Consider the following 26,638-nt stretch of genomic DNA (forward strand, 5'->3'; position numbering starts at 1 on the left):
CATTATCATATGTCAAACTGTATTAAAAAGTGGTAATCATCATTTTCTTGTGCAACATAATGAATATGGAAATATATTTAGAAGAACTGCAAGTGTTTAACCCATATCAGATTGCTTGCTATCTTGGGAGGAGGAAGGGGGAAAAGAAGGAGAAAAATTTGGAAGACAAGATTTTGCAAAAGTGAATGTTGAAATCTATTTTTGCATGTCTTTGGGAAAATAAAACAGTATTAAAAATTTTTTAAACAAAAAAAGGAGAGGCTTAAATGAACTGATGATACAGATTAGAATCTATAGACCTAGAAAATTAATATGCAAGTGATTACAAATATGTAAATAAAAATAACAAAAACATTTCATTAAAAAAAAAGAAAGTGGAAGTCATCACAAGTATTTGGAATTGGTTTAAAAATAGGAAAGTCAATCAATGAAATTAAGCAAGAAAGTGTCTGAAGACATTGAACATAGTAGCCTATTGTTCAATTAAACTTCTAATATAAACTATTAGGGAAAAGAACACATTGGTCAACAAGAAATCCTGGAAAAAGTAGAACACAATAAAGAAGAAATAAGATTTACATCACTGTGTTATACCAGACACTAAAACAGACTTTAAATATAAGGTACTTGACATTAAGATAAAAGGTTACATCATTAAAAAAGAATGAACGGACATACCTTGTAGAAATATGGTTAAGGGAAGAATTCTTTACTAAACAAGGAATAGAAAAGATTATAAAAGATAAAATATTGTCAAGGATATGAGTGAAACATTATATAAACAAAATCAGTGCAGCTAGAATAAGAAGCAATGTAGTTGACAAAAATCTTCATAGCAAATATTTCTGACAAAGGTAGGATATCCAAGACTTAAAGAAAAGTGATACAATTATGTATATAACACTTGTTCTTCAGTAGATTAATAGCTGAATATGAAAGAATGCTCCAGGTTTCTAATTATAAATATGCAAGTTAAAATAACTTTCAGTTTTCAATTCATGTCCATCATATTGGCAAAGATGAGAAAACATGAAAATGTTAATTATTGGGAGGATTATGGAAAGTCAGATATACTTTTATACTTTTTTTTAATGAAACTCTGAATTGGTCCAATCATTATGGAAAATTGAATTATACTAGAAATGGTACCTATCTGTTGAAAAAATGATACTAATACTTAGCACATACTTGAGAAAGTCAAAAAAAAGGGGGGGGGGGAGTCAGAATGTGCCAGAATATTTATATCAGTATATTTTCTTCCAATTAATGGAAGACTAGTTGAATAAATTATGGTATATGAGTAAAATAGAATGTTATTGCAGCATAAGAAACATTGAAAATTAAAAATTCAGGAAGCCTGGGAAGACTTGTATGAAATAATACACAATGAGCCAAAGCCATGAGAACAATCTACAAAATAATCATAGCAATGTAAAGGAAAGCAATGAAAATCATTAAAACTCTGATGATGATGACTTTCAGAGTCTCAAGGTGTGGCAGAAGGCATAAGTTATCAGTTAAGGCCAACATATTGGTTTGTTTTAATTAACTATTTCTTTGTCACAAGAGTGTTCTGTGAGGGTAAGATGAGGAATTATTAGGAAGTAAATAAGACATTAAAAAAAAGTTCAATATATTTTTCTTAAACGTAAATTCTTTTTCCTCCCTCCCTATTTGTGTCATTTCCCCTTGATTTCTCAGTAAAATGTAACTCCAAATCTTTATCTCCACCCTGACCTCTTCCAAGAGGTCCAACTTTACACTACCTGCTTCACAATTCCATCTGAATGTCCCACCATCTCAAACCAAAGTTCACATAATTGGTAAGTTGAATAACAAGGATTCAAATACAGACTGGTGACTGCAAGTCCTGTAATAACCCTGTGACAACTTTACCTCCAGTTTATGAGGTTTCCATTAGGCTATCTCAATTTTATTCTCACAAAATGGAGATGGTCCAAACTAGTGGCTAGATTGCTGTGTTGAAAAGGAGGGCAGCAGAGTTCTATTTTTTACTCTATATTCTTGGGGAAGTAATTTTACTTCTCTGGTCCTCAGCTTTTCATCCGTAAAATGAGGTTTTAGATGATCTCTAAAATACATTTCAGTTCTAAAATCTATGGTCCTATGAAATCTACTTTGCAATCTCCCCATTGCTTCTATGGGACTTGGAAAATATCATGTTTCAATCTTAGTTTCACTTTACAGAAAGATATAGAAATTTGCTTCTGATTGAATCTGAAAATTACATTTATCATCATGCTACTAATAATAGCTTTTTCTCATCATGAAGAGACCACAAAATGGATGTAAGAGAAGACAACATGAATGTTCTTAAAGATTTTTATACTATCCATTTCTACAGAGGCTGTTGTAACAAGATGGGAATTTCCCCTTCTCAGGACTAAACTGCTTAACATTATCATCATCAGATTATTATAAGGTAATAATGCACAAATATAGTAGGTATTTCCTGACTCATTTTTGCTTATCTGATTTGCCCAATACATATTTTGCTTTATCTATAAATCCAAGGAAAGTCTTGAGTTTTAAATGTGGCTACTTGGATGTTCATGAACAGTGTTGATGTCTTTTTAGGTTACATTTTATTCCTCCAGGAAAAACTAATTTTACTTCACCAAGGTTCATGGTGATGATCTCAGAGCATCTTTCTGGGTTGTTGATTCAGAGTTTTTCCTTTGCAACATCATCTCTGCTATAGAATGGATTCTTGTTCAGGTACAGGATGTCCCTTCCAAAGTAGAAATTATGTGATTCAAATGACTATACATTCCAATCTTTCCATTTGCAGATGAAAAGAGATGAGAAAACTTGAAGAGTCACATAGATAATAAATATCAAAACTAGCATATGAACTTGTGTTTTCTGACTTCCAGATTTCCTTATTAGAGTCTCATCACTGACCAACATCTGGAAACTTAATGGAACAACTACTACATACAATCACTTTTTGCATCCTTGCCCTAACATTCTGTTCATAAGAGAACCACAAATTAGGCTGTTTGGTTCCACTTCCATGTTTAATTATCTATTGAGCTCAAATAATTTTTTATGTTCAATTATTATCATATGTAGTACATTGGAAAGAACACTGGATTCTGAGTCAGCCCTTGAATTCAAAGTTTGACTGCTAACAGTTTGCCTTTGCGCAAATCACTTAACCTGAACCTTGGTTTCCTTATCTGTAAAATGAAGTTGGTCTCTGAAAAAAGGCCCTTTTAGTTTTAACTCTTACAGAGCAGGGAGAGAACTATACTATGTGGGATGTGTAACACATAATTTGTTCAGCTGGCATCAGGTAATCTACCAAAAATCAGCTGATTATTTTTAAAAATAATAATAGCTTTTTTATTTTTAAAAACATGCAATGGTAGTTTTTAATATTCGTTCTTGCAACACTTTGTGTTCCAAATTTTTCTCCCTTCTCTCTCCCCCCTCCCCTGGACAGCAAATAATCCAATATAGGTCAAAAATGTACAATTCTTCTAAACATATTTCCACATTTAATTATGAGCAGCCGTTTAAGTATTGACTCCTGGAAAAGGAGCACTGTTCTTTCATCCAAGAATTTTTTGTCCTTATGGGATCATACTTCAGATATGTAGTCGAACTCAAGTCGAAACTTGAGACACAAAAAGCTAGACTTGCCAAAATTCACACAGTGTGTAAATCTTAGTGAGAGGTCTGATTTGACAGCAGGATAATTTCAAAGGCTTGGAGAGATTTACATGAAGTGAACCGAGTAGAACCAAGACATCATTATAAAAGCAACAACAAGATTATACAATGAAGAATTCTAATAGATGTGACTCTTTCCAACAATGGGAAGATAGAGGCCAGTTCCGATGGACTTGTGATGAAGAGAACCATCTATACCCATAGAAAGGACTGTGGGAACTGAGTGTGGATCACAACAACATAGTATTTTCACTCTTTCTGTTGTTGCTTGCTTTTTTCTTATTTTCTTCCTTTTCTGATTTTTCTTGTGCGGCATAATTGTGGAAATATGTATAGAAGAATTGTACATATATAACATATATTGGATTACTTGCTGTTTAGGGGGAGGGGAAGATGGGAAAGGGGGGAGAGGGGAAAGGTGAGAGAAAAATTTGGAACACAAGGTTTTGCAAGGATGAATATTAAAAACTACCTTTGCAAGTATTTTGAAAATAAAGTTATTATTTTTTAAAAAGGTAAGATTTGAACCCACATCTCGAGGACTATAGAGCCAATGTTTGTACTTAGTGGCCTCCAGAATGTACGCTCCTTGAAGGCAAGGAGAGCATTTTAAATCTAGTACAGAGCCCTTACACACAGTAGGCGCTTTAATACATGTTTATCAAAGCGCCTACTCGCACACAGTAGGCGCTTTAATACATGCTTACCAAAGCGCCTACTCGCACACAGTAGGCGCTTTAATACATGCTTACCAAAGCGCCTACTCGCACACAGTAGGCGCTTTAATACATGCTTATCAAAGCACCTACTCGCACACAGTAGGCGCTTTAATACATGTTTATTAAAGTGCCTACTGTGTGTAAGGGCTCTGTACTAGATTTAATACATGTTTAATAAACGAAATAGACTAATTGACCAAATCGGCCAAGATAAGATTCCATCCGTATTAAGAAGGAACCGGGATAAAAGACAAAGAAGGTTGGAGATCGGAGACCAAGTAAGCGACGCTTAAGGAAAAGACCCAGCTTCCACCCCGCCGCCAGTCCTCTCTGACGTCACGCGTCACGCTGCGTAAGGGGCAGGCTCTCCCAACGACTAACGTCTTACTGCGCAGGAGCAAAACAAGGCCGGAAGACCCGCTCTCTTCCACGACACTCCTCCGAAGCCGATGAATTGCGCAAGCGCGGTGGGCCTCGTTCTCCCGGTGCTCCCAGTGCGCAGGCGTTCAGGTCCAAGCTTCCCTCCTAACTTTGAGTCTCCTTTCACTTCCTGTTCTTCCTCTCTTTTTTTTTCCGGGTCAACCGGTAGCGGGGCGTCGCTGAATTACTTGGCTCCGGTGGGAGGCGGGGGTTTGGAGGAGCCTCCACTTCCGGCGGGATCGAAGCGTCGGGGGCCGAGGCGGCCCCGGGACAAGCGCCAGCGCCATGGTGAGTGCGGGGCCCCGGGGAAGTGGAAGCCAGAAAGTGGAGCGTGTGAGGAGAGGTCGCTGTCAGAAAAGCCCTCGTTTGTGAGGGCATCGTCCTTTTTCTCCGGGGCTTCGTCCTGTCCCTGGCCCACAGAAGGCGCCTAATTAATGCCGATTGGCTGACGGATGGATAGCGGGCGAGGTCCGTCGGCACTTATAGAGCGCCTGGCGGGTGTCAGTAGCGGTTAGTCAGTAGCAGAAGGCAGCCCTCCCAGCTCGGGTGCGACTCCTGCTTCCCCGGGCCAGCCTCCGCCTCCTCTCCCGTCAAGCGGCGCCTGCTGGAAAAGGGCCGGGCTCTCGCTTCCCACGGAGCTTCCTCCGTCAGTCAGCGTGCGGGATGAAACCCCGCCCCCTTATCCCTCGCGAAGTGGGCGAGGAGCCGGCGCTGGAGGCGGAGCCTTGGGCTTGAATCCAGCCAAGCTGTAGAACGGGATGATGCTAATCCTGCCTAACGAAAGGGCTCATGCACAGGGGTCTGTCCAAAACAGGAGTTTTCACAGCCCTTTTTTTTTTTTAAATGCCCCTTGAAGCTTGAGCAAGCTCTTGTCACTTGGTCTGCCGTGTACAGTTATAGTTAATCCAGAAAAAACGTATTGAAAATGTTGTGCCCTAAAAAATAAAAATGAATGATAGCCGCGTTCTTAATCTAGCACAGAGCGCTTATTTAGCCGAATCAACTAGCTGATAATATTCTGCCCGGGACAATACACAGAGGTAGGCGCTAACAGTCCCATTTACCGAGGTGGAGCAGAAGTGGGGGCCTCAGAGGGCACCCTCTCATTTTATAGATGAAGAAACAAGGCTAGAAAGAGTAAATGATGTGCCCGAGTGCGCGCAGGTAGGAATAGAACTGAAATTTGAATCCGCACCCTCTCCAAAACCAGCATCTTTTCACTGCCTCTTCCTGGATACACAGCAGTCACCAAGCGTCTAGTAAAGTGTTTTTTAAAGTATTTTTAAAATGGTAATTTAAAAATAAAAATGTACATATATTAATGTTCCAGGCACTGAGATAAAGGCCTTCCTTTCCCTTCTCCCCCCAAAAAAATAAAAAATAAAAAAGAAATGAAAGAAGGCTCCCTGCTTGCTTTCCAGGAGCTCACAGTCTAACGGAGAAAACGTGCAGTCAGTTGGGAACAATGCAGGATAGTTGAGATAATCAGCAGAAGGACAGGACTACCATTAAGGGGAATCTGAAAAGGCATCTTGTGCAAGTAGCGTTTTCTGGGTCTTGAAGAAAATCACATTAACTCAGAGATAGGGAGGAGAAGGTCTGGAGTTGGGAGATGGAGCATCTTGTTAGAGGAAGAGCAAAGAATCGGTGTCTCTAGATTGCATATTATGTGGGGGTGAGTAAGGTATAAAAAAAAGCAGAGGAAGAGTTGAGCCTTCAGGGAGGAGAGGAAGTGCCTTTGGCTTAGTTTAAGGGCCTTTGATTGCCAAATAGAATTTTACATTTGCTTCTGGAGGTGGAAGGGTGAACCGCTGGATTTTATTGAATTGGGTGGGGGGAAAGTAATATGTTCAGGTCTGTGTTTTAGGAAAATGGGTTTGACAGCTTGGTGGAGGATGAACTTGATGGGGGGGGATTTATGATAGGCGGTCTAGATATGATGGTAGCATGGTAGCAGTGTCAGGAGAGAGGGGCTGTGTATTAGAGGCGGGAGAATTGGCAGGACTTGGCAGTAGATTGGATATGGGGAACGAGAGAATGAGGAGTCATAGATAATACCTGGAGTTGCCCGCCTGGGGCCTGAGAAGATGGTGGTCGTCTTTACAGTCATTGGGAAGTTTGGAAGGGATAGAGTGTGAAGGAATGAGAATGAGTTTGATTTGTACATGTTGAGCTGAATATGTCTGAGTTTAAAACCCAGTTTGAGATGTCCAGCGGCTAAATGGAGACTAGAGATCCAAAGAGAAGTTAGGGCTGATTAAATTGATTTGTGACTCATCATCCTAGAAATGATAATTAAATCCAAGCAAAATAGTAAAGAGAGGAAAAAGTTAGTCTTGGAAGACACCCACAGTTAGTGGGCATCATCTGGCAAAAGATCAACAAAGGAGACTGAGAAGTAATTGTTCACATAAGTATTGGAGAAACAATAGAGTGATGTCCTAAAACCTAGAGAAGAGAGTATGAAGGAGACTGACACGCTTGCAGAGAAGTCAAGGATGAGAACTGAGAAAAGGCCAGTAGATTTGATAATTAAAAGAGCACTAGTAACTTTGGAGGCAGCAATTTTGTTTGAATGATATGATAGGAAATAGAGAAGGGAGTAAAGAAGAAAGGAGATGGAGGTACCCATTTTATTAGATGGCCTTCTCAGGGAGTGTTAGCACAAAGGGAAGGAGATATATGGGATGATATCATCATGTGATGAACCAACCAACACCATACACCATATTTTATAATACATTCTAAATGGATATTAGACCTTAATATTAGAGATCATCCTCTAAAAAAAATTAGAAGCAGATAACATACTTCCCACAACCATGGGAAGGAAATCTATTCTTTCTTTTTTTTTTTTTTTTTTTAAATTCATTTTATTATAGCTTAAGGAGATCTATTCTTAACCAAACCAGGGATAGAGACATTTAAAAAAGAGAAAAGAGATGACTGATTATAGAAATTGAAAAGCTTTTCAGACAAAATTTTTATATCTAGGATAAGAAGGGAAACAGTCAAATGGGGGAAAAAAAGATCTTTGTTTCAAACTTCTCTGATAAAGGTTTAGTATTCAGGATATACACAATTATCAAATAAATAGATATGAGATATTTGTCTATATCTATATCTATCTAGTTGATAATTTCTAAAATTAAGATTTTTTTAAATTCATTTAACAAAAATGAATTTTCTCTTTCTCCCAATTCCCCCATTATTGAAGTAGGAAAAAAAAAAGATACAGATCTTTGTGACACTGCATAATTAGACTTACTGAATGACTTTTTCTCAAGGAATTTACAGTCTTGTTGGAGAAACAAAGTTTTAAAACAAAATAATTCTAGTTAAATTTAAATGTTAAGCTTTGTATATATATATATATATATACAGAAATTCAGAGTGTAGACTAGAGGTGGTAGCATGTAAGATTTACAAACACAAGGGAGAAGATCCAAAAGAAGAAGCAGCATGAATTTCTTACTAGATAGCCCACTCCACTGTTGTTAGAACTGGATAGTTCTATATATTCATTGTCTATAGTGCTTTGATTACCCTTTGGAAAACTTATGTTTGAGGAATAAAATACAGTATTAAATTACAAACTATTTGAATACCATGCTCCTATTTTTCTTTTATAATAATTCTAAGTCCCTTATTTAAGAATTCCTTTTTATCAATGTTCAGTGTAGTGGTCAAGGAAATGGATGGTCGAGGAAAGTAATTCCTGAATTTTGTTACCTTACCATTTTGATTCACAAGTTTAATGGGCCCTATTTTCTGTTTGTATTTGTGCACCCTTGTATTATGTAAAGCTGCACTCAACTAAGCAATATATTAAATAAATATGGACAATTTTTCTTCTTTCCATAGGCTCGAAATGCAGAAAAGGCCATGTAAGTACCAACTTTTTTCTAAGTTAAAATATCCTTCTGAGACTTTACATTATGAGAGCGTTGAGAATCAATATCTTTATAAACCTCTATAAACATTTATAGAGAATGAAAGTGCTGGGTTTCTATTCAAGATCAAGTTATTCAAGATTATTCATATTACCAGAAATAGAAAGATATAAACCCAGTAATGGCTACATAGTTCTCCCTGTTCCTTATAGTAACTCTTAGTTGTGTAGTTTGTGACCCTTAAAATAAAGATACTAGTATCTGTAGTTATGGTTGTCCAAGGACTAGTAAACATGGGATTCCTGACAGCATGGGATGACCCACACCTACGCTTCTTGCCATTCCTTAGAAACTATGTGTTTTTTTAGTCATTATGTCCATGAGTAGTTTAAACTTTGATGCCAAGTTAAGATTATCCATTTGATTCACAGTTGGTTAGCATACAGAGAAATCTTTGAAAGTAAACTCATTGAATTTCTTCTTCCAATTTTAGGACGGCCTTAGCGAGATTTCGCCAAGCTCAACTTGAAGAAGGGAAAGTTAAGGTTGGTTTACATTATTTTTATTTATTGAATTCCAATGTCTCACAGATAAATTTCTGTAAGTCTTCTCTCTTGGTTACATGTTAGACATTCACTGCCCCAGAATTCCATGTGGTCTCTATTATATTCATAACATTTGAAGGTCCTATGAGTCCTCATATTTGAATTCCAGTTATTGATACTATCTGTAACTAAAGAGCTAGTTAAGAATAAAAAATGAGATCCATTCTGTCTCTGATGGGTGGTAAGAGATGGCCATGGTGCCTTCAACCAAAATATATTTTAAAAGAAATCCTTAGATATCCCTCCTTACTCCAGTGATGGCTAGTGGGAAATTGGGCAAAAGAAAGAGAAAAGGCTCAGAAACATAAGCCAATGTACCTAGGGCAGATGTATCTGAAATAAAGTCAGTTGCTGAGTGAAATGAGCAGGACCAGGAGATCATTATATACTTCAACAACAATACTATATGATGACTAGTTCTGATGGACCAGGCCATCCTCAGCAACGAGATCAACCAAATCATTTCCAATGGAGCAGTAATGAACTGAACCAGCTATGCCCAGAAAAAGAACTCTGGGAGATGACTAAAAACCATTACATTGAATTCCCAATCCCTATATTTATGCACACCTGCATTTTTGACTTCCTTCACAAGCTAATTGTACAATATTTCAGAGTCTGATTCTTTTTGTACAGCAAAATAACGTTTTGGTCATGTATACTTATTGTGTATCTAATTTATATTTTAATGTATTTAACATCTACCGGTCATCCTGCCATCTAGGGGAGGGGGTGGGGGGGTAAGAGGTGAAAAATTGGAACAAGAGGTTTGGCAATTGTTAATGCTGTAAAGTTACCCATGCATATATCCTGTAAATAAAAGGCTATTAAATAAAAAAAATAAATTAAAAAAAAATGAAATAAAGTCAGTAAGGCAGGTTGAGGATAGAGAACTTTTGTTTTAATTCAAAAGTAGGTTTGGGGTTGTCAAAGGTGGAGGCTCCTACAATTATAGCCAATTATTTAGATCATGTGAGTTTTAGAAAAAAATGCAACTTCAACATCCATATTTTCCCTTTCATTCAGGAACGAAGACCTTTTCTTGCCTCTGAATGTAATGAGCTACCTAAAGCTGAGAAATGGCGACGACAGGTATGTTTGGTATAGAAGAGTATTTGCCACATAATTCAGCAGCTAATAGTTCTACCAAAAAAGAATGTGGATGTCATGATATGTGCTAGTAAATTCACTTTAGTATCTCAATGATATCATTTTAGTGGCATATGGATATTGCCAACCATCATAAGTTTCATTACCTATGGGAAAAGGAAAGCACCCCTTATTTTACAGATGAGAAAACTAAGACCTAGAAAAGTTGATGAGAAACTTTTGTTTTTATTCAGCTCTGTGGTCTTATTATATACTATTCTTTTCACTATTTTCCTCTCCTAATGTCTTACTCCACTATTGTCCTATAGTATTGAAGTGATCCTGAGTTCTAAAAGGTTGTGTCTTCTGGAACACACATTTTAACTGATCCTCATAACTTGGAAGCACTGCACATTGGCCCAGTAGCAAACTATCTGTTGTTCATTAATTAACCTAACTGAATTTAAAGAAAACTCATCAGTAGAAGGCTGACTTACCAGCTGGATGATTTATTTATTTATTTACTTACTTACTTATCTGTCTATCTAATCTATAAGTAGTAGCAAGTCATGTAAATCTTCTGCTAGACTGAGGCACTGAGAAGTAGAAATACTTCTCACTGGAAGGATGCATAGCCATACCAATGAAATCCTGAAAGTATTGTTTATATTTCATTACAAGAGTAATTTTCCATTCTAGGTAGTGATTTTTTTAAAAAAAATCATAATTTAGCCATTGCAAAAAGTGATCCAAAAATTGTCACAATTTGAAGGAAAGCCTGCATTTTCCAATTTGAGGGAAAGTGATTTAATTAATTTTCTCAGTCTTTATGAAAACTTAAAGATGCATTTAGCAAAAGCTTTTTTTATTTTTTAAGTCTTCTGTTATCCATATAAAGTTATCTTTCCTAGTAGTATCCTAGAACTGTGTCATTATTTTTGGCTTCTTGAATAATAATTTTTTAAAAATCAACATTTATTTTTTACAGAAAGTTTCAGAACTATGCAAAAATATTTTTGTTTGTTGCAGATTATTGGGGAGATTTCAAAAAAAGTGGCACAAATTCAAAATGGTAAGGAAGATTTTATTCTTAATTTAGCATATTCAGTTAGACTGTCAAAAGGTTGTAATAAACATAGGAAATGCAAAGGTGAAAAACAAAATAGTACCTACCTTCAGGGAAGCTTGCATTATAGGGTGGGATAAGATGTGATTCTTAAATATAAGTTAATGTTCTTCCCAGGTTATTTTTACCTTCTGATTCCAATTTTTCCTGTTCAACAAGAGAACTGTTCAGTTCTGCACACATCTATTGTATCTAAGATATACTATAACATATTTAACATGTATAAGACTGCCTGCCATCTAGGGAAGGGAAAAGTCAGAACAGAAGTGAGTGCTAGGGATAATGTTGTAAAAAATTACCCACGCATATGTATTGTCAATAAAAAGTTATTTAAAAAAAAAAAAAGAAATAATACTGATCCTGGGGATATTCACAAAGAACAATAAAATGGCTGAAAAGGAAAAAAAAAAAAGTATAAGTTAATGGGTTTTATTCACCATTCCTCACAGTTGGGTTCACATTGTGGATATACTGGGGTTTATATAAATGGGTGAATAAACCCAGAGTAGAGGTTATGGGAAAAGATAGTGGGAACAATTCAGCTGGGGAATATGTATCTTCTTTGGTTCTGAGAGGAGAATCAGTCAATAAGCATGGGGTAAATGCTGGGGTCACAAAGAAAAGCAAACTCAGTTTGAATCAAATTCAGTTTGTATTATAGGAGATTTGGGAACAAATTGCCAACAGAATATCCTTGTGTCTCATATGAGCTTATTTTGAAAAATAAAATCACTTGATTACTATAATGTTCCTCATCTTGCAGGTTTAGGTGTTTCCTATTTAACCTGTTTAATGGAGTTAATGATACAACGTTGTGTTTTCACATGTTTCTTAAGTATTAGATAAGGTAGTTTTATTAGCCTTTTCAAATCAATGTACAAGTTTCCTCCTATTTGGATTTTGTTAGCAGAGGAGATGTTTGCTCATGGAGGAATGAATGTTGTCTTTTCATTGCTTGCTAAATGTTTCTTGCAACTTCAGGTCATATAGTGTCCTAATAACCAGGACTACAGCAAGATAAGAGCCTCTCCCTTAATCATGTACTTACTGCTAGAAACTGGATCAGTCCCACCAAGGGTGATTCAGTGTGTTACCCACCTTTGCTCTACCAAAATGTTAGAAAAGAACAGAAAGCCATGCATTTTTTATGGTGAAATTTCAGGAAGTTGCATTATGGCAGAACATTGTAATATATATAGTAGGATCCTCCATAGACTTGATCTATTAATGGCTCTAACTTTAGGGACAACATAGATATTAATTCTCTGTAAGGTTTCTTGAAAATGAATCACCTTTCCCTACTTGTCAAGTGAGCAGCAGTGTGTTTTATACACATTCTTTCCTTTGGAAGATTCCCCCAGTGTTTACTGCAGTGATTTAATTCTGATGATTGATAGAACTAAAGATGAGGCAACATTAGAAAAAGTTCTTGAGATTGTAGATTTGAGATAAGAGGTGTTTTTTCCTTCTCAATAAGACCTAAATGGATGAAACTTTTTATAAAAAATTAAAATAGAACTAAAATTCTTAATGTTTTCATTTTCAGCTGGTTTAGGTGAATTCAGAATTCGAGATCTGAATGATGAAATTAATAAACTGCTAAGAGAGAAAGGACACTGGGAGGTTCGGATAAAGGAGCTGGGAGGTCCTGATTATGGAGTAAGTTAAATGAAGCTTTAATTAAATTTGTTGAAAAAGCATTTCTTGGATAAAGAAATTTCACTAATAGGGTGAAAAGAATAACTTTTTAAATTATTGCATATATTCCCCTTTCAATGTAATATTTTCTTAAAAGTCTCCATTCAACACTTGAAATTCATTCAGTTCACCCAACCTAAGAAAAATAATGGACTTCCATGTTTCATCAAGATATTTACCAAGCTCGGTGTTTTGAGGATCGGACCCTGTCCCAAAGAGCCAAGAGGACTTAAATTTGGACCTGAAGTTCATTGCTCTAAAGGAAACAGCTGTGGACATCTTGGGTGAATGAACCAGTAGTGATGCTTTACAGTTGCATCAGCTGTATGAAATTACTGATTCGTTGAGTTTGCAATCCATTAAAATCCCCAGGTCTTTTTCACAGTATCTGCTGTCTATCCGTGCCTCCTGTTTCTTATTTTTTTTGTATCCAAATAACTTTATATTTATCTCTCTTGAATTTTATCTTACTCGATTCAATCCAGTGTTAAAGTTTCTCAAGATTTTGGGTGCTCACTGCCATTCAGTATTGGCTAGCTTTGTGTCATCTGCAATTTGGCAAACATACCATCTGTTCCTTTTCTGAGTCTTTGACACAAGACCAAGCATGGATCCTGGGGTATTCTACTATAGATTTCCACCAACAGTGTATCAGTGTCTCAGTTTTCCCATATTCTCTTCAATGTTCGTCATTATCTTTTCCTGTCTTAGCCAATCTGACAGGTATGTAGTGGTATCTTAAGAGTTTTTCTCTTTATTTCTAATAAATCTTTTGCCTTTCTCTTTTATTTTCTCCATGAGAATATTATTGGGTATCAAAAGTTATGCTAAAATATAAATAAATTTATATCAATGGAATTCTCCTCATCTTCTGGCTTAGTAGTAATCCTGTTAAAAAAAAAGGAAATGAGGTTAGTCTGACCTGACCTGTTCTTGATAAATGTTTGTCATCTCTTTGTAATCACAGCCTCCCTTTGTAGATAGATATTTACCATCTAGGCCTTCAGTGGTCCATTGTAGATTTTTCTCAGGAATCAAAATCAAACTCATTGAGTTTATAGAAAGTTCTTTGCAGAATAATATTCTTTTTTCATTTATAAGAAATCTCCAGTCTTAAGGATACTTCTGTTTTCCATGATCATTCAGCAATCAAAAATGCCAGCTTTGAGGACCAGAAGACATCTTTCATTGGCGTCAGATTATTTGAATTCATCAAGGGCATTTAGACATTCTCTTACAACTATCTCTTAACTGATCTTAGGCACCAGCTCCCTGTTAATTTTATACCCATGCAAAGCCATAGACCAGTCATGGATTTCATTTCTTCCTCTTCCTCCACACCAAGTCTCATTATGATACTTAAAATGTCAAATATGCCCGCTTTGTATTGGGTCCTCAAGTTCAACTTATTTGTTGTATAAGCTTTGAAAATTTGAGTATAATCCTGCCATCTGGGGGAGGGGGTAAGAGGGGAAAAATTGGAACAAGAGGTTTGGCAGTTGTCAATACTGTAAAGTTACCCATACATATAACCTGTAAATAAAAGGCTATTAAGTGGAAAAAAAAAAATTTGAGTATACACTTAGGAGGCTATGGGCTTTTATTACTGACTTCTTATAATTTGCCTCCCATGAATTTGTTGAATCTTAGGTGTTATTATTACCTTTTAATTACTCCGTGTAATGTCTAACTTGGGTACTTTACAAAGATGATGTTCTCCCTCCACCATACTTTTTAATTAAAGTTCCTTTGAAATAGATGGTAAAACACTTAGCAAATACATTCTCACTAGCATTACCACAGATTTGTCAGTCCTGTCTTATAGCAGTGACAATACTATATCTGATTTTTGGATAATGCCAACTAAGCCATGGTTATTCACATTCCAACTTAATTTTTTTCCTTCTGTATGCCTTGCTTTCAGTAGGTAAAACTGAGGAAAAAAAACAACCTGTGTCCTTTGATTTCTTGTTCAAAACTTAATACTTTTAAAGTTCCTTCTGGATCCATCCTTTGTACCAGTATCAGTCACCAGGATTCAATAGTTGTCATCTGTTTTGATAAGTCTGGGAAGTTTCATTAGTATGTCTTGGATACATGTCCCAGAAATATAACAAACCTTTAATTGTTGTTAGCAGCTGCACAAAACCCCCTTTGAGTAGGAGATTATCACCAATTACTACTACTCTTGTCTTTGTCTCTTGTTCCTAGTGGATGCTGTCTCACCTGGTAGTGCTGGCTTTGTTTTAGCATTTTTAAAAGGATGAGCTACTAGTTTTCTCTCTGGAATATCCAGCTCTTTCCTCTTTATGAAAACTATCCTCTCGTTCCCTATCTTGTCTTTGGTCAGATTTCACCTCAGAACTCTTTTTTTCTCCATTAAGGCATTGATTCTGTTTCCTTTAGAAATCTTTACCAATCCTAGAAGTGGAAGGCCATTTTTCTTAACCCTGTACTTTTTCTGGGATGTAGATGAGTCCACAATCACAATCCCAAAGGATCACACAGCTGGGTAGAAGAGGAAATGCTACGGAGTCTGCACTGGTTAAGATCTTCAGCTTTGATTCTTAAAATTACCTGTGGTGCTTATGTCTTATTCCTGAATGCCTGCTTAGAAGTTTTTACAGCCCATTATTATTTTTTAAAGTTAAAACTGTTTGCAACTGATTTGTTCCCTCACCAGGCCACTTTGTCACTTAGTTTTGTAATTCTTCTCTTACCTTTTCTGATGTACCTGGCCTGTCCTTATCAACTAGCTTATACCCAAGTTTCACTACATAATAATATTTTATCCTCCTTTATCCTTTTATAGTTCTTTAATTGTCTTTGATTTTGGCCTAGATATTGGACTCCTACAACATTTTCTTCACTTTCTCTCTGTATCACTCTCCATGTTTCCCTAGGATTTCCTTCTCAAATGGCTTAAGTCTTCTTTTCAGTTTTCTCTTCCTATAACCTCATCTGCAGTTATTTTGTTCCAGGGAATTTATAGGGATAAAAGAAACACATAATATTTTGCCATTTAAAAATTTTGTTACCTCTTGAACAAATGTTTTTTTTTTAAATCAGCTATTCATTACCTTGAGTAGGTACAGAGTTAGCTAGGTTTTTCATGGTTAGAGCACTAGCTCTGGAATCAGGAGGACTTGAATTCAAATATTTGACACTTACTACTGTGTGACTCTAGGCAAGTCACTTAACTCTGATTTTGATTGCTTCATCAAAAAAAAAAAAAAGGAAAGAGAGAGAGAGTAGATAGAAAAGAATTTGCTCTGGCCTTATAAATAGTAATAAATAGTAGTATATAAATATTACCACACAACTGTTTTTAGGGATCTCTGGTACCTTAATTTAATGGAGATGTCCTAATTACTTTTGATGTGACAGGTATCATGTTGGGTACTTAGGTTATAAAGACAAAAGCAGAAACAGTTTTTGTCCACAAGCTTGCAGTCTATGAATTTTGGTGAATATTCTGTTACCTTGCCATGTCAACATATAAATTTAACTGTTATGATCTCTTTGAAAACTTCATCAATGATAGGACAAAAGAACCTTCTTTGAAAAGAACTTTTTAAAATAAGACTTTCTTTTCTTTCTTTCTTTTTTTTTTTTTTCTTTTTTTAATATAAGAAAGTTGGCCCTAAAATGTTAGACCATGAAGGAAAAGAGGTTCCAGGAAATCGAGGTTACAAATATTTTGGAGCAGCTAAAGATCTACCAGGTGTCAGAGAGCTTTTTGAAAAAGAACGTAAGTAGCTTCATACATACTTTGTACAATTTCATTGATAACTCGAGTTTGGATATTTAGGATTCTTTAGTTTGAGTATAGGACTTAGAATAGTGTCTGAGTTTCTTAACTTCTCAGCATATTATATATCTAACTCCTTTACTTTGTACTTCAGTTTGCACAATTATGTGAGTTTAAAAACAAAGGGAGAAAAGCATAGGTAAATCTTAACACAGAGTTGTTTTCACGTGAATTGAAAAGGCAGTCTGATGTAATGGATAGAACTTAGAAGACAGACCTGAGGTCTTGTTTAAGTTTAGAGGCCCTAAGGTCTGGCTCATTCACCTGTGACTTTAAGGATGTCATTCCATCTCTCTGAGTACCCAGTTTCTTCATCTTAAAAATAATGGGGTCAAAGTCTTTCACCTCATGGTCCATTCTGACTTTAAAATGCTATAATTTTACAAATCATGAGTATTGAGGTTTTGCAAGGGTCAATGTTGGAAAAATTACCCATGCGTATGCTTTGTAATTAAAAAGCTTTAATTTAAAAAAAGAAAGAAAAGTCTTCTACAAACTTATGCAAAATGAAATGGGCAGAATCTGGAAAACACTGTACAGAGTATCAGCAACATTGTGTGATGACCAAATGTGATTGACTCAGCTCTTCTCAGTAACACAATGATCTAAGATCTAAGAACAAAGAACTCACAAGGTAAAAAGCTATTAATAACTTAATAAAGAACTAATGAATTCTGATTTTAAAAAAAGAAAGAGTATTGAAGGTAGAGAGGGAAGAAAAGAGAGAGGAGAGAAGAGAAAGAGAGAATCACTCAATAACTTTAATGCTGAGACTTTCCAAATTTAGCTTCCTAATTTGTCTTTTCAGCTTTAGTAAAATGGTCTGGGTATCTGAATATACGCTTCACTGGCATGGCTTTGGGGAACTTTTTTGGGGTAACATGGCTTTTCTTTGCAATGCTTGAGTCGTAGAGGAACACTTGAGGGCTGGCATGTTTATTAAGCTATTGTAGAAACCAAGTACATCCGGAAAAATGTGGTGGTGAATCTTAGTTTGTTGGTAAATACTGAGTTCTATATAATAATATGGAATCATAGGATTAAAATTTGGAAAGGACCTTAAATATTATCTGACCCAAATTTTCCTGTGTCAGATAAGGAAACTTAATATCAGAAAGATTAAAGGACTTGTCACATTTTGAGATTTCTACCACATTTTATATTATCTTCTTTGATTAAACAGTTTAAATTAATTAAATTGATTAAACTGATTAAATCAGGAGGCATGGATTAAGTACCTACTAGGGTTCTCGAGTTGTGATAGGTAGCATCCATCTAAATATATCTGAATTTATGTAAGGATCAGTTAAAAAGGCAGAAACTGTAAGACGAAGTTTACGTAACATTGCATTCTAGAAATTTAGGGTTAACAAAATGTTGATATTTCTTACCAGTTAAAAGTTTTGTTTGTACATAACAAGGTGACTTCGTGGCTATTGGTTCTTTTAGCCCTTCCTCCTCCAAGGAAAACTCGAGCTGAGCTCATGAAGGCTATTGATGCTGAATACTATGGTTACCGAGATGAAGATGATGGCATTTTGGAACCTTTAGAGCAAGAGCATGAAAAGAAAGGTAAGTAAATAGATAGCATGTGAACAACATCCTTCTTTCTATTCCTTTTTTTAAAATACTTTATTTTAACATTAATATTTTTAACAAATTTTGAGTTCTGTTTTCTCTCTCCAGCCTCTTCCCCAGCCATTGAAAAGGTAAGCAGTATGGTGTCAGATATATAGGTGAAGATATGTGAAATACATTTCCATATAGCTGAGTTGTGAAAACAAAAAAAAAATCACTCCAAACAAGAAAAGTAAAGTAAATGAAAAAAGTCTGTTTCAATCTACATTCAGTTCTGATTAGTTTTCTGCAGATGGATAGTTTTCATCATGGATTCTTTGGAATTGTCTTGGATCATTGTCTTGATCAGAATCTCTACCAATAGTTTTTATTGTGTACAGTGATCTGATTCTACTATGCATCAATTTATATAGGTCTTCCCAAATTTTTCTGAAACCATCCCTCTCATTTTTATAACATGATAATGTTCCATCACACTCATGCACCACAACTTGTTCTGCTTTTCCCTTCCCCAATTAAATAGCCTCTGAGTTTCTATTCTAAATGGAAACACGTTATAAAATATTTATTTGTAACAAAATATTTTTTTAAATTTTTTTGTAAAAATATTAATAATATTTACTGCCATTTATATGACACTTTAAACTTGAAAAGCATTTTCCATACATTATTAAAATCATAGCAGTCCATGGATGCCTCCATGATTAAAATTCTAATAACAGCTGACTATGATATTAATAACTGATAGTGATAAGAGTTTTTAAAAATTTGTAAAAACATGTCAGGGAAAGGAAATAAACATTTTTTCTCAATTACATGAACAAATATTTAGAATTATGTGTAAACAATCATTTTAATAGTGTTTTTTTTGTTAGATTTTGAGTTTCATTTTCTATCCCTTTTTCTTTCCCTCCCCTTCTCCTTGAGAAGGCAAGCAATTTTATATAGATTATATGTGTGGTCGGATTGCCAAAGAAAATACAGATTGAAAGACATAAAAATAATAAAGTTGTAAAAGGAGGCTTCAATTTGCATTCAGACTTCATCATTTCTTTTGGAATAAGCATTTATGAAGTACCTATTATATACCAGGTTCTCTGCTAAGCACTTGATAGATTTTACGTCATTTAATCTGACTTTTACTACAAATCTTTGGCTCTTTTCAGCAGTAAGGTGATTCAAAGTAATTCCAATAGACTTGTGATGGAAAGTGTCATCCACATCCAGGGAGAGAACTATGGAGACTGAATGTGGATTGAAGCATAGTATTTTCACCTTTTTTTTGGTTGTTTATTTGGTTGTTTGTTTTTTTTTTTTCCGTTTTCCTGTTTTTTAACCTTTTGATCTGATTTTTTTTTTGCACAGCATATGAATATGGAAATATATTTAGAAGAATTGTTCATGTTTAATTTATATCAGATTACTTGCTATTTTGGGATGGGAGGAGGAAAGAAAAATTTGGAAGACAAGGTTTTACAAAGGTGAATGTTGAAAACTATCTTTGCATGTATTTGGAAAAATAAAATACTATTTTTAAAAAGTATTTTATTTAAATTTTTGTTATTTAAATATTTGTATTATTTAAATTTAAATATATTATTTTAAAAAATACAAGTCCTGTGAGCTATCATCCTCATTCTTTAAATGACAGAAGTGACAGTCAGAGAAAAATTATATAGTTTGCTCAATCACACAGCCTCCATCAGGGATAGTTGACTGACCCTGGGTCTTAACTGGCTCAAGTCTGATCCCCTGACATTGAGGTGAAACCTTTCCCAGAAGGTGAGAGTGAAGGAAATTTTGAGTTCCTCATCTTTTTAGAGAATTTCCCCCCACACTGATCAGTCAGAGCTCTGGGGATTTGTAGTGGTTACACCCAACAGAGTGGTTAGTGAGCTTAAAATACATTTAGGATTGCAGATTCTTAAGAAGCTATAGTAAAAGTCTCCATTGAATGGTCACTGCTTGTCTGAACTGCCACCTTTGGTCAGGACTTCATCTTCAGCTGTGCTCCCTGTTCATGTTTCTTATGGTGGCTTTGCCCTCAGTTCAATTACTTCACTAATTTCCTCATGTAACAAGTTACTCATGAGTTTTGGGCAAATTTCTTTGTGCGTAGATCTATTCCTTCCTGTGCTTGCATCTTTTCTTGAAATTGGTTCTTTATTTGAATGCCATTTGTTCATTATTCTTGTGTCTCTATCCTTTTTTTTTTTTAGCCCCCTTCCCCACTTTACATTTGATGTTAACACCTGGATGCTCTGGCTATACCTGGGTGTCCTTCCCCAGCTTGTTATGCTTACTGCTTCACCCACCTAGCACTTGTTGCACGAATAAACATAAATTATGATTGTTGATCCCTTGACAGTGATCTTTGTTCATCCTGATTGTTTTTAAACAAATCTTAAATCATAAACTCATGCAGACCTAGAACTGGAGGGGACCTAGGGAAGAGACCAAGAACAGACAAGGACTGTAACACTGCCTCCCTTACCCAAGGCCATGTGGCATGTGAGGGTCAGGGTGAGGGCGGAATGATCTCTTGTTGGCTGGGTTCCTTTTGCCTCTGTGTAAAAAGGTTGGGAGCATGGCTCATTGTGGGTTTCTGGAGCTAGGCTTGGCCACTGAAATAATCAGAGTGCTTGGGTCCTTCAGAGCTGTATCTCTTTACCATGTCCACTACTTGTTTCAAATACCTCTCCCTTTCTGGCACTCAGGCTACTCTTTCTGACCCCTGATACCTGGGGTGACCCACTAGTACTTAGATCTCCTTTTTTGTGCCCCTTGGGACCTACCCCTTCATTTCATTTGGTAATTTTTGCCAAATGCACTTGGCAGCCTTGGATTAAGAATCAAATGGGGTCTAGGTTTGCATCCCAGATTCAATCCGAACAAACCACCAGATATCTCTAGGCTTCATTTTGGTCATCTGTAAAATGTAAAATGAAAAAACTGGATGACCTTCCTTTATAGCTCTAAAAAATTTGATCCTATAATGAGATAAGGGAAGAGGAAATTGAGCTTTGTGGCGACTGCCCCTTTTTTTGTTCTACACTTGATTATTTTGAGAGTACAAAAAGGTAATCAGTTGCATAGCTTCCAGACCTGTTTATATGTCAGTTGGTCATATAAAAGGGCAAATCGAGAAAAAAATTGAAAGCATATCTTAAAAATTTTTATCTTAGAAACAAACATTTGAATTGTCACAGAAACAGAGTTTTGCATTCATTCAGCAAATATTCAAAGTCTGTAGTAATGCATGCATCAGAGGTAAGTAGTGATCATGAAAAAAATGCCAGTTCATTTAGTGATAGGTGCCTCCTTGTACATTTGTTCATGACTTTCCCCACAAGCAAGTTAATAGTTACTGAATCATTGAACTGGATAGAGCATCTTGACTGGAATTGCTTTGTGATGTTTTTGTAGAAGTTCAGAACAAAAGTCAGCATCAGCTCAGGAAGTCATTCATACACTTCTCTTTTCCTCCACTCAGTAGCACAACTGCAGAAGGGATTCTTTTGATTTTGAATAAACTTTGATTGGAAGGGGGAGTGAATAACACTTGTTCTTCCTTTGTTAAATCAGTCATAGCAGAAGCAGTAGAAAAGTGGAAAGCTGAGAGAGAAGCCCGGCTTGCACGAGGTGACAAAGAAGAGGAGGAGGAAGAAATCAATATCTATGCCGTAAATGATGATGAGGTATCATGGCTAGGGAAGCAGCTGGTCACTTTCAGTTAATGTTTGGTCCCCTTGGGGTCACTACCGTTGGTTGTAGAAGAACTGTATTTTTTTTCCTTTGCATGAAAACATTTGGAACCTATACAGACATGAAGCCTTTTCATTAAATCAAGCTCAGCCCATCACCAAAGATATTGATATGAGTCAGAATTTTAAGTTGGAAAACCTTGGAAATCAGGCCCTTTCTCTCATTTCATACATGGGAAACTGAGGCCCAGCCCACAGTAGTAGTAAACTCTCCAAACAATGGGCAGTGAGATCATATAAACCCTTTTGGGAATATTATACAGGATGGGTACAATATGTTAGAAATGGAAGGCAAAGAGACCTAAATTCAACAATGGTTGGAATCAGCAGACTATTCAGTAAGTGCCAGAGAATATAACAAGGAAACCAACCTCTGCTCTGACTCAAGCTCATTTATTCCTTTTCCTCTTCCCATTGGCTGATTTGATATGAAGAAAGTGGGAAGCAGCAGAAGCCCCAGAAAAACTGAAATATAGTTTCCTTGCTAGACAGCAGACTGAATCAAGAAATATGGTTCCTGACAGCAAGCAAGCTCAGGCTTCTTGAGTTCTAGGCTCAGTATTTGAAAAACAGGGGTGTCCTTTTTCTGGCCTGTCTCATACTTGTAAGGTGGGACAATAATTGGAGGTAATCAGTACTGTGTACTTTGAGGTAGTTGTGTGGGAGTTAACAGATTTGAAACAAATTCTTTGGAGTGGTAAGAAGTCCCTTTTCCATTTTCTAGTCTGATGAGGAGAGTGCCAAGGAGAAAGAAGGAGAAGAAGGGCAGCAGAAGTTTATCGCTCACGTCCCAGTGCCTTCCCAGCAAGAGGTAAGGAACAGGCCCGCTCAGGTTGGCAGGGCTTAGAACATGGCCTCAGAGGGAAGAGTTCTCTTTAAAAACATTGTCACCAAATCCCTTGAGCCAAGTTTATCTCCCCAAGTGCACACAGATCAGCCTTTGTTTTCCTTTCCTTAGTGCTCCAAAGGCCCAACTTCTCCCCCTTTATCATAAGTTACTTTCTAAAAGTAATGATAGCATCTCTATATACTTTCTTCCCAGTGGCCTTTCTTTCTTGCTTTGGTGCCCATTGAACGATTCCTTACAAAATAACTTGTTTCAGAACATGTTTTATTTTGAACGATGATGCTGACAAGCGGCTTGATACAGTGAGTGATCTTGTTAGGAAGTGGAAAAAGCTTTGGGTGCAGGTCAGACGCTGTAAGCTTTTGACCTCCTCTAAAATGGTGAGAATAGGGGCAGCCCAGTGGTGTAGCAGAGAGAGCCCCAGCCCTGAAGTCAGGAGGACCCGAGTTCAAATCCGATCTCAGGCACTTAACATTCCTAGCTGTGTGACCCTGGGCAAGTCACTTAACCCCAATTGCCTCAGCAAAAAGCTAAAAATAAAAATAAAATGGTGATAATAACAGCACCTACCTCCCAGGGAGGTTGTGAGAATCAAATAAGAGGCTATTTTCAAAGTACTTTGCAAACTTAAATTGTTACATAAATGTTAGCTCTTATCAAAGAATTTCAGAGCTGGAAAAGATTTTATTGATCTTCCAGTTCCTCTTTGTTTTTTTGTTTGTTTGTGTTTTTGCTGAGGCAATTGGGGTTAAGTGTTTTGCCCAAGGTCACATAGCTAGAAAATGTTAAGTGTATGAGGCTGGATTTGAACGAAGGTCCTGTTGACTTCAGAGCTGGTGCACTGAGCCACCTAGCAGCTCCCCAGGTTTTGCAGACCAGAGGAGAAGGTTGAGGCAAAAGGATGATAAATGGGGGTTTTACCATTGATATAGATTTCCACTTGATTGTTTGGATTTTTGTAGACATAGCTTTTAGCAATAATTTCTTATGTAGAACAGGCTTGAGGTGCTCATTGGACAGAGTGAGACTCTTCATTATTTGTGTATTTAGATTGAGGAAGCTCTTGTACGAAGAAAGAAGATGGAACTTCTACAAAAGTATGCCAGTGAAACTCTCCTGGCCCAGAGCGAGGAAGCAAAGAGGCTTCTGGGATTTTAGGATCTATGTGTTGCCTGAACTGGAATTTGTCAGTGGTTCCAAATACATCACCATCCACCCAGTTTTGTTCACTTACAGATACAAACTGTCACAACTTTCGGGATTGCTTAATACTAATATTTTTCCTTTAGTTCCATCCTTGAATCATAAACATCCAATTTTTTAAATCCAAAAGACGGTCTGCAACTGTTTCGGTATGCTGTCCCTAAGTGTTCCTGGTTGGGTTGTTCATGTGCTGAACATTTCAGCAATGTATTTTGTATAAGTATTATATTATTACTGTAAAACAATTTTGCTTTTAAAGTTTGTAATATCTAATCACTGTGGAGATATTTTTATTAAATACTTTTGTAGGAAAGAACATTTGCTGTGTTTTGATTGATCTTTGCACCTGCTTCCCTTCATGTCTTTCCATTACATTTGTCTCTTAGAATCTCTAGTTTCCTTCAAAATTCTACCCAGGTACAACTTTCTACATGAATTATTTCCCTATCGTTGTCCCTGCCTTGTCCCCCAATTGCTAGTGCCCTTCCTTCTAAAGCTATCTGTGTTCATTTCCTATATTGTATATACTTAACATGTGTACATGTTCTCTCCCCCATTACAACGTAAGTTCTTTGAGGATTGGTTAGTTCACGTTTGTCCAGAACTTAGCATAGTATCTGTTTTGTGGCAAGTGTTTTATAAATTCTTACCAGTTTTAATTAAAATGAAATAAAACCCGGGAATATTATTAGCTCTCTCATCCAACCGATTGTAAATTCCAATTCTTCAGTTTTAAACCCAAATTCTCAACTAGGAAAAATTCTTTAAAATGTAATGAAATACTTTGCTTTGACATAACAGATACTGCCCAGTAAACCTCCTTATTGAAATACAGTTAGAAAAAGAATAATCCGGGGCAGCTAGATGGTGCAATGGATAGAGAATCAGCCCTGAAGTCAGGAGGACCTGAGTTCAAATCTGGTCTCAGACACTTACTTAACCCCAGTTGCCTCAGCCAAAAAAAAAGAAAAAATAACTTGCTTATAATTGATACATTTAAATATTTGTTAATATATTTAGATATTGTTAAATATTTCCTAATTATGTGTAAAAGAATTTTAATAATCATTTTAAAAGTTTTTTGAGTTCCAAATTCTCTCTTCTGGCCCCAAGGCAAGTGATTTGATATTGATTACATGAGTGAAGTCATGCAAAATATTTCCATGTTTAGCTTATTAACAGAAAGGTATGATGTGTTCTTTAATTTTGGCAGAATGGCCATCGGCTTTTGTGTTTGATCAGAGTTTTGTTCCTTCCCCATGTTGAGTTTATTCAAAATGTAATCACACTTAAAAACAGGTCCTGGAAAAGCAAATAAAGGATCTTGTCAGGCTGACTGGTTCATATACTAACATGGAACTTGAAGTCAACTTGGATTAGATGATTTAATGTGAAAACTTTGTATTGTTAAGATTGTGTCACAAGCAATCAGAATTGAGGACAAGGGGAATTGGAGTTACATCAGCGTTTAGCCATTCTTTTGTCCCCCTCTTGAGCTCCCACTTATCACATAAGGCCTTAGGAGTTCCCTTTAATGAGGGGGGTGCTTGCTCCCTAGAAAGCCCCATCTGCCAGTAGATAGATGGGCTTTCTGCTGGGGCAGGGTACATTTGACCTTGTTTTCATAGCTACTTGTACCCTTTAAGTGGTGAGCATGTCCCCAGAAACCTAACTGCTCTCTCCTCACCAGGGTCCCTGCCCGTAGCCTTGATCTGTACCATTTTCCTCACTTTGTGCTAGGACTGCTCAGGTCCTCCAAGCTCCACTGCATTACCTAGCTGCCCCTATGATCCTGTGAGTTAAAGAAAATGTGTGCAATAGTAATTAATATTTATGTAGCACCTGTTATGTGCCCCACAGGGTTCTAAACACTTTATAATTATTTTCTCATCTGATCTACACAACAACCCAACAGCTGAGGTAACTGAGGTCAATTGAGTTGGCCTAGATAGCCCTATATTCCTACAATTAAATGAGATTGATTGTGAAACATTTTAGACCTCAGAATGCATCAACATCAGCTGTTTTATGGAGACTGTTGATCTCTGACTTTCCTTGTTGTCCTCTGAATTTCACTGCCTCATCCCAGCATGGGTAGATGACTGAAGGGAATCTTATATGTTGGATTTCCCCTCTTGAAGATTTCATGTTGCTTCATATTTACCATTGGAGTGGAGGGTGAACTG

General features: G+C 36.4%; 1 protein-coding gene across 1 annotated transcript; it reads left to right on the top strand.

Moving 5' to 3' along the window:
• The first annotated feature begins 4,814 nt into the window (after positions 1–4,814).
• Positions 4,815–24,770, top strand: ISY1 (ISY1 splicing factor homolog). The gene is made up of 11 exons (XM_012543685.3): positions 4,815–5,126; positions 8,703–8,725; positions 9,225–9,276; positions 10,363–10,428; positions 11,455–11,497; positions 13,098–13,210; positions 16,883–17,000; positions 18,510–18,632; positions 22,224–22,336; positions 23,127–23,213; positions 24,300–24,770. The coding sequence occupies exons 1-11, from the start codon at positions 5,124–5,126 to the stop codon at positions 24,405–24,407; spliced, it is 849 nt and encodes a 282-aa protein (XP_012399139.1). The 5' UTR covers positions 4,815–5,123; the 3' UTR covers positions 24,408–24,770.
• The last annotated feature ends 1,868 nt before the right edge of the window (positions 24,771–26,638 follow it).

This window comes from Sarcophilus harrisii, chromosome 1 (genome assembly GCF_902635505.1).
Source record: "Sarcophilus harrisii chromosome 1, mSarHar1.11, whole genome shotgun sequence".
In the NCBI taxonomy this organism is placed as follows: Eukaryota; Metazoa; Chordata; class Mammalia; order Dasyuromorphia; family Dasyuridae; genus Sarcophilus; species Sarcophilus harrisii.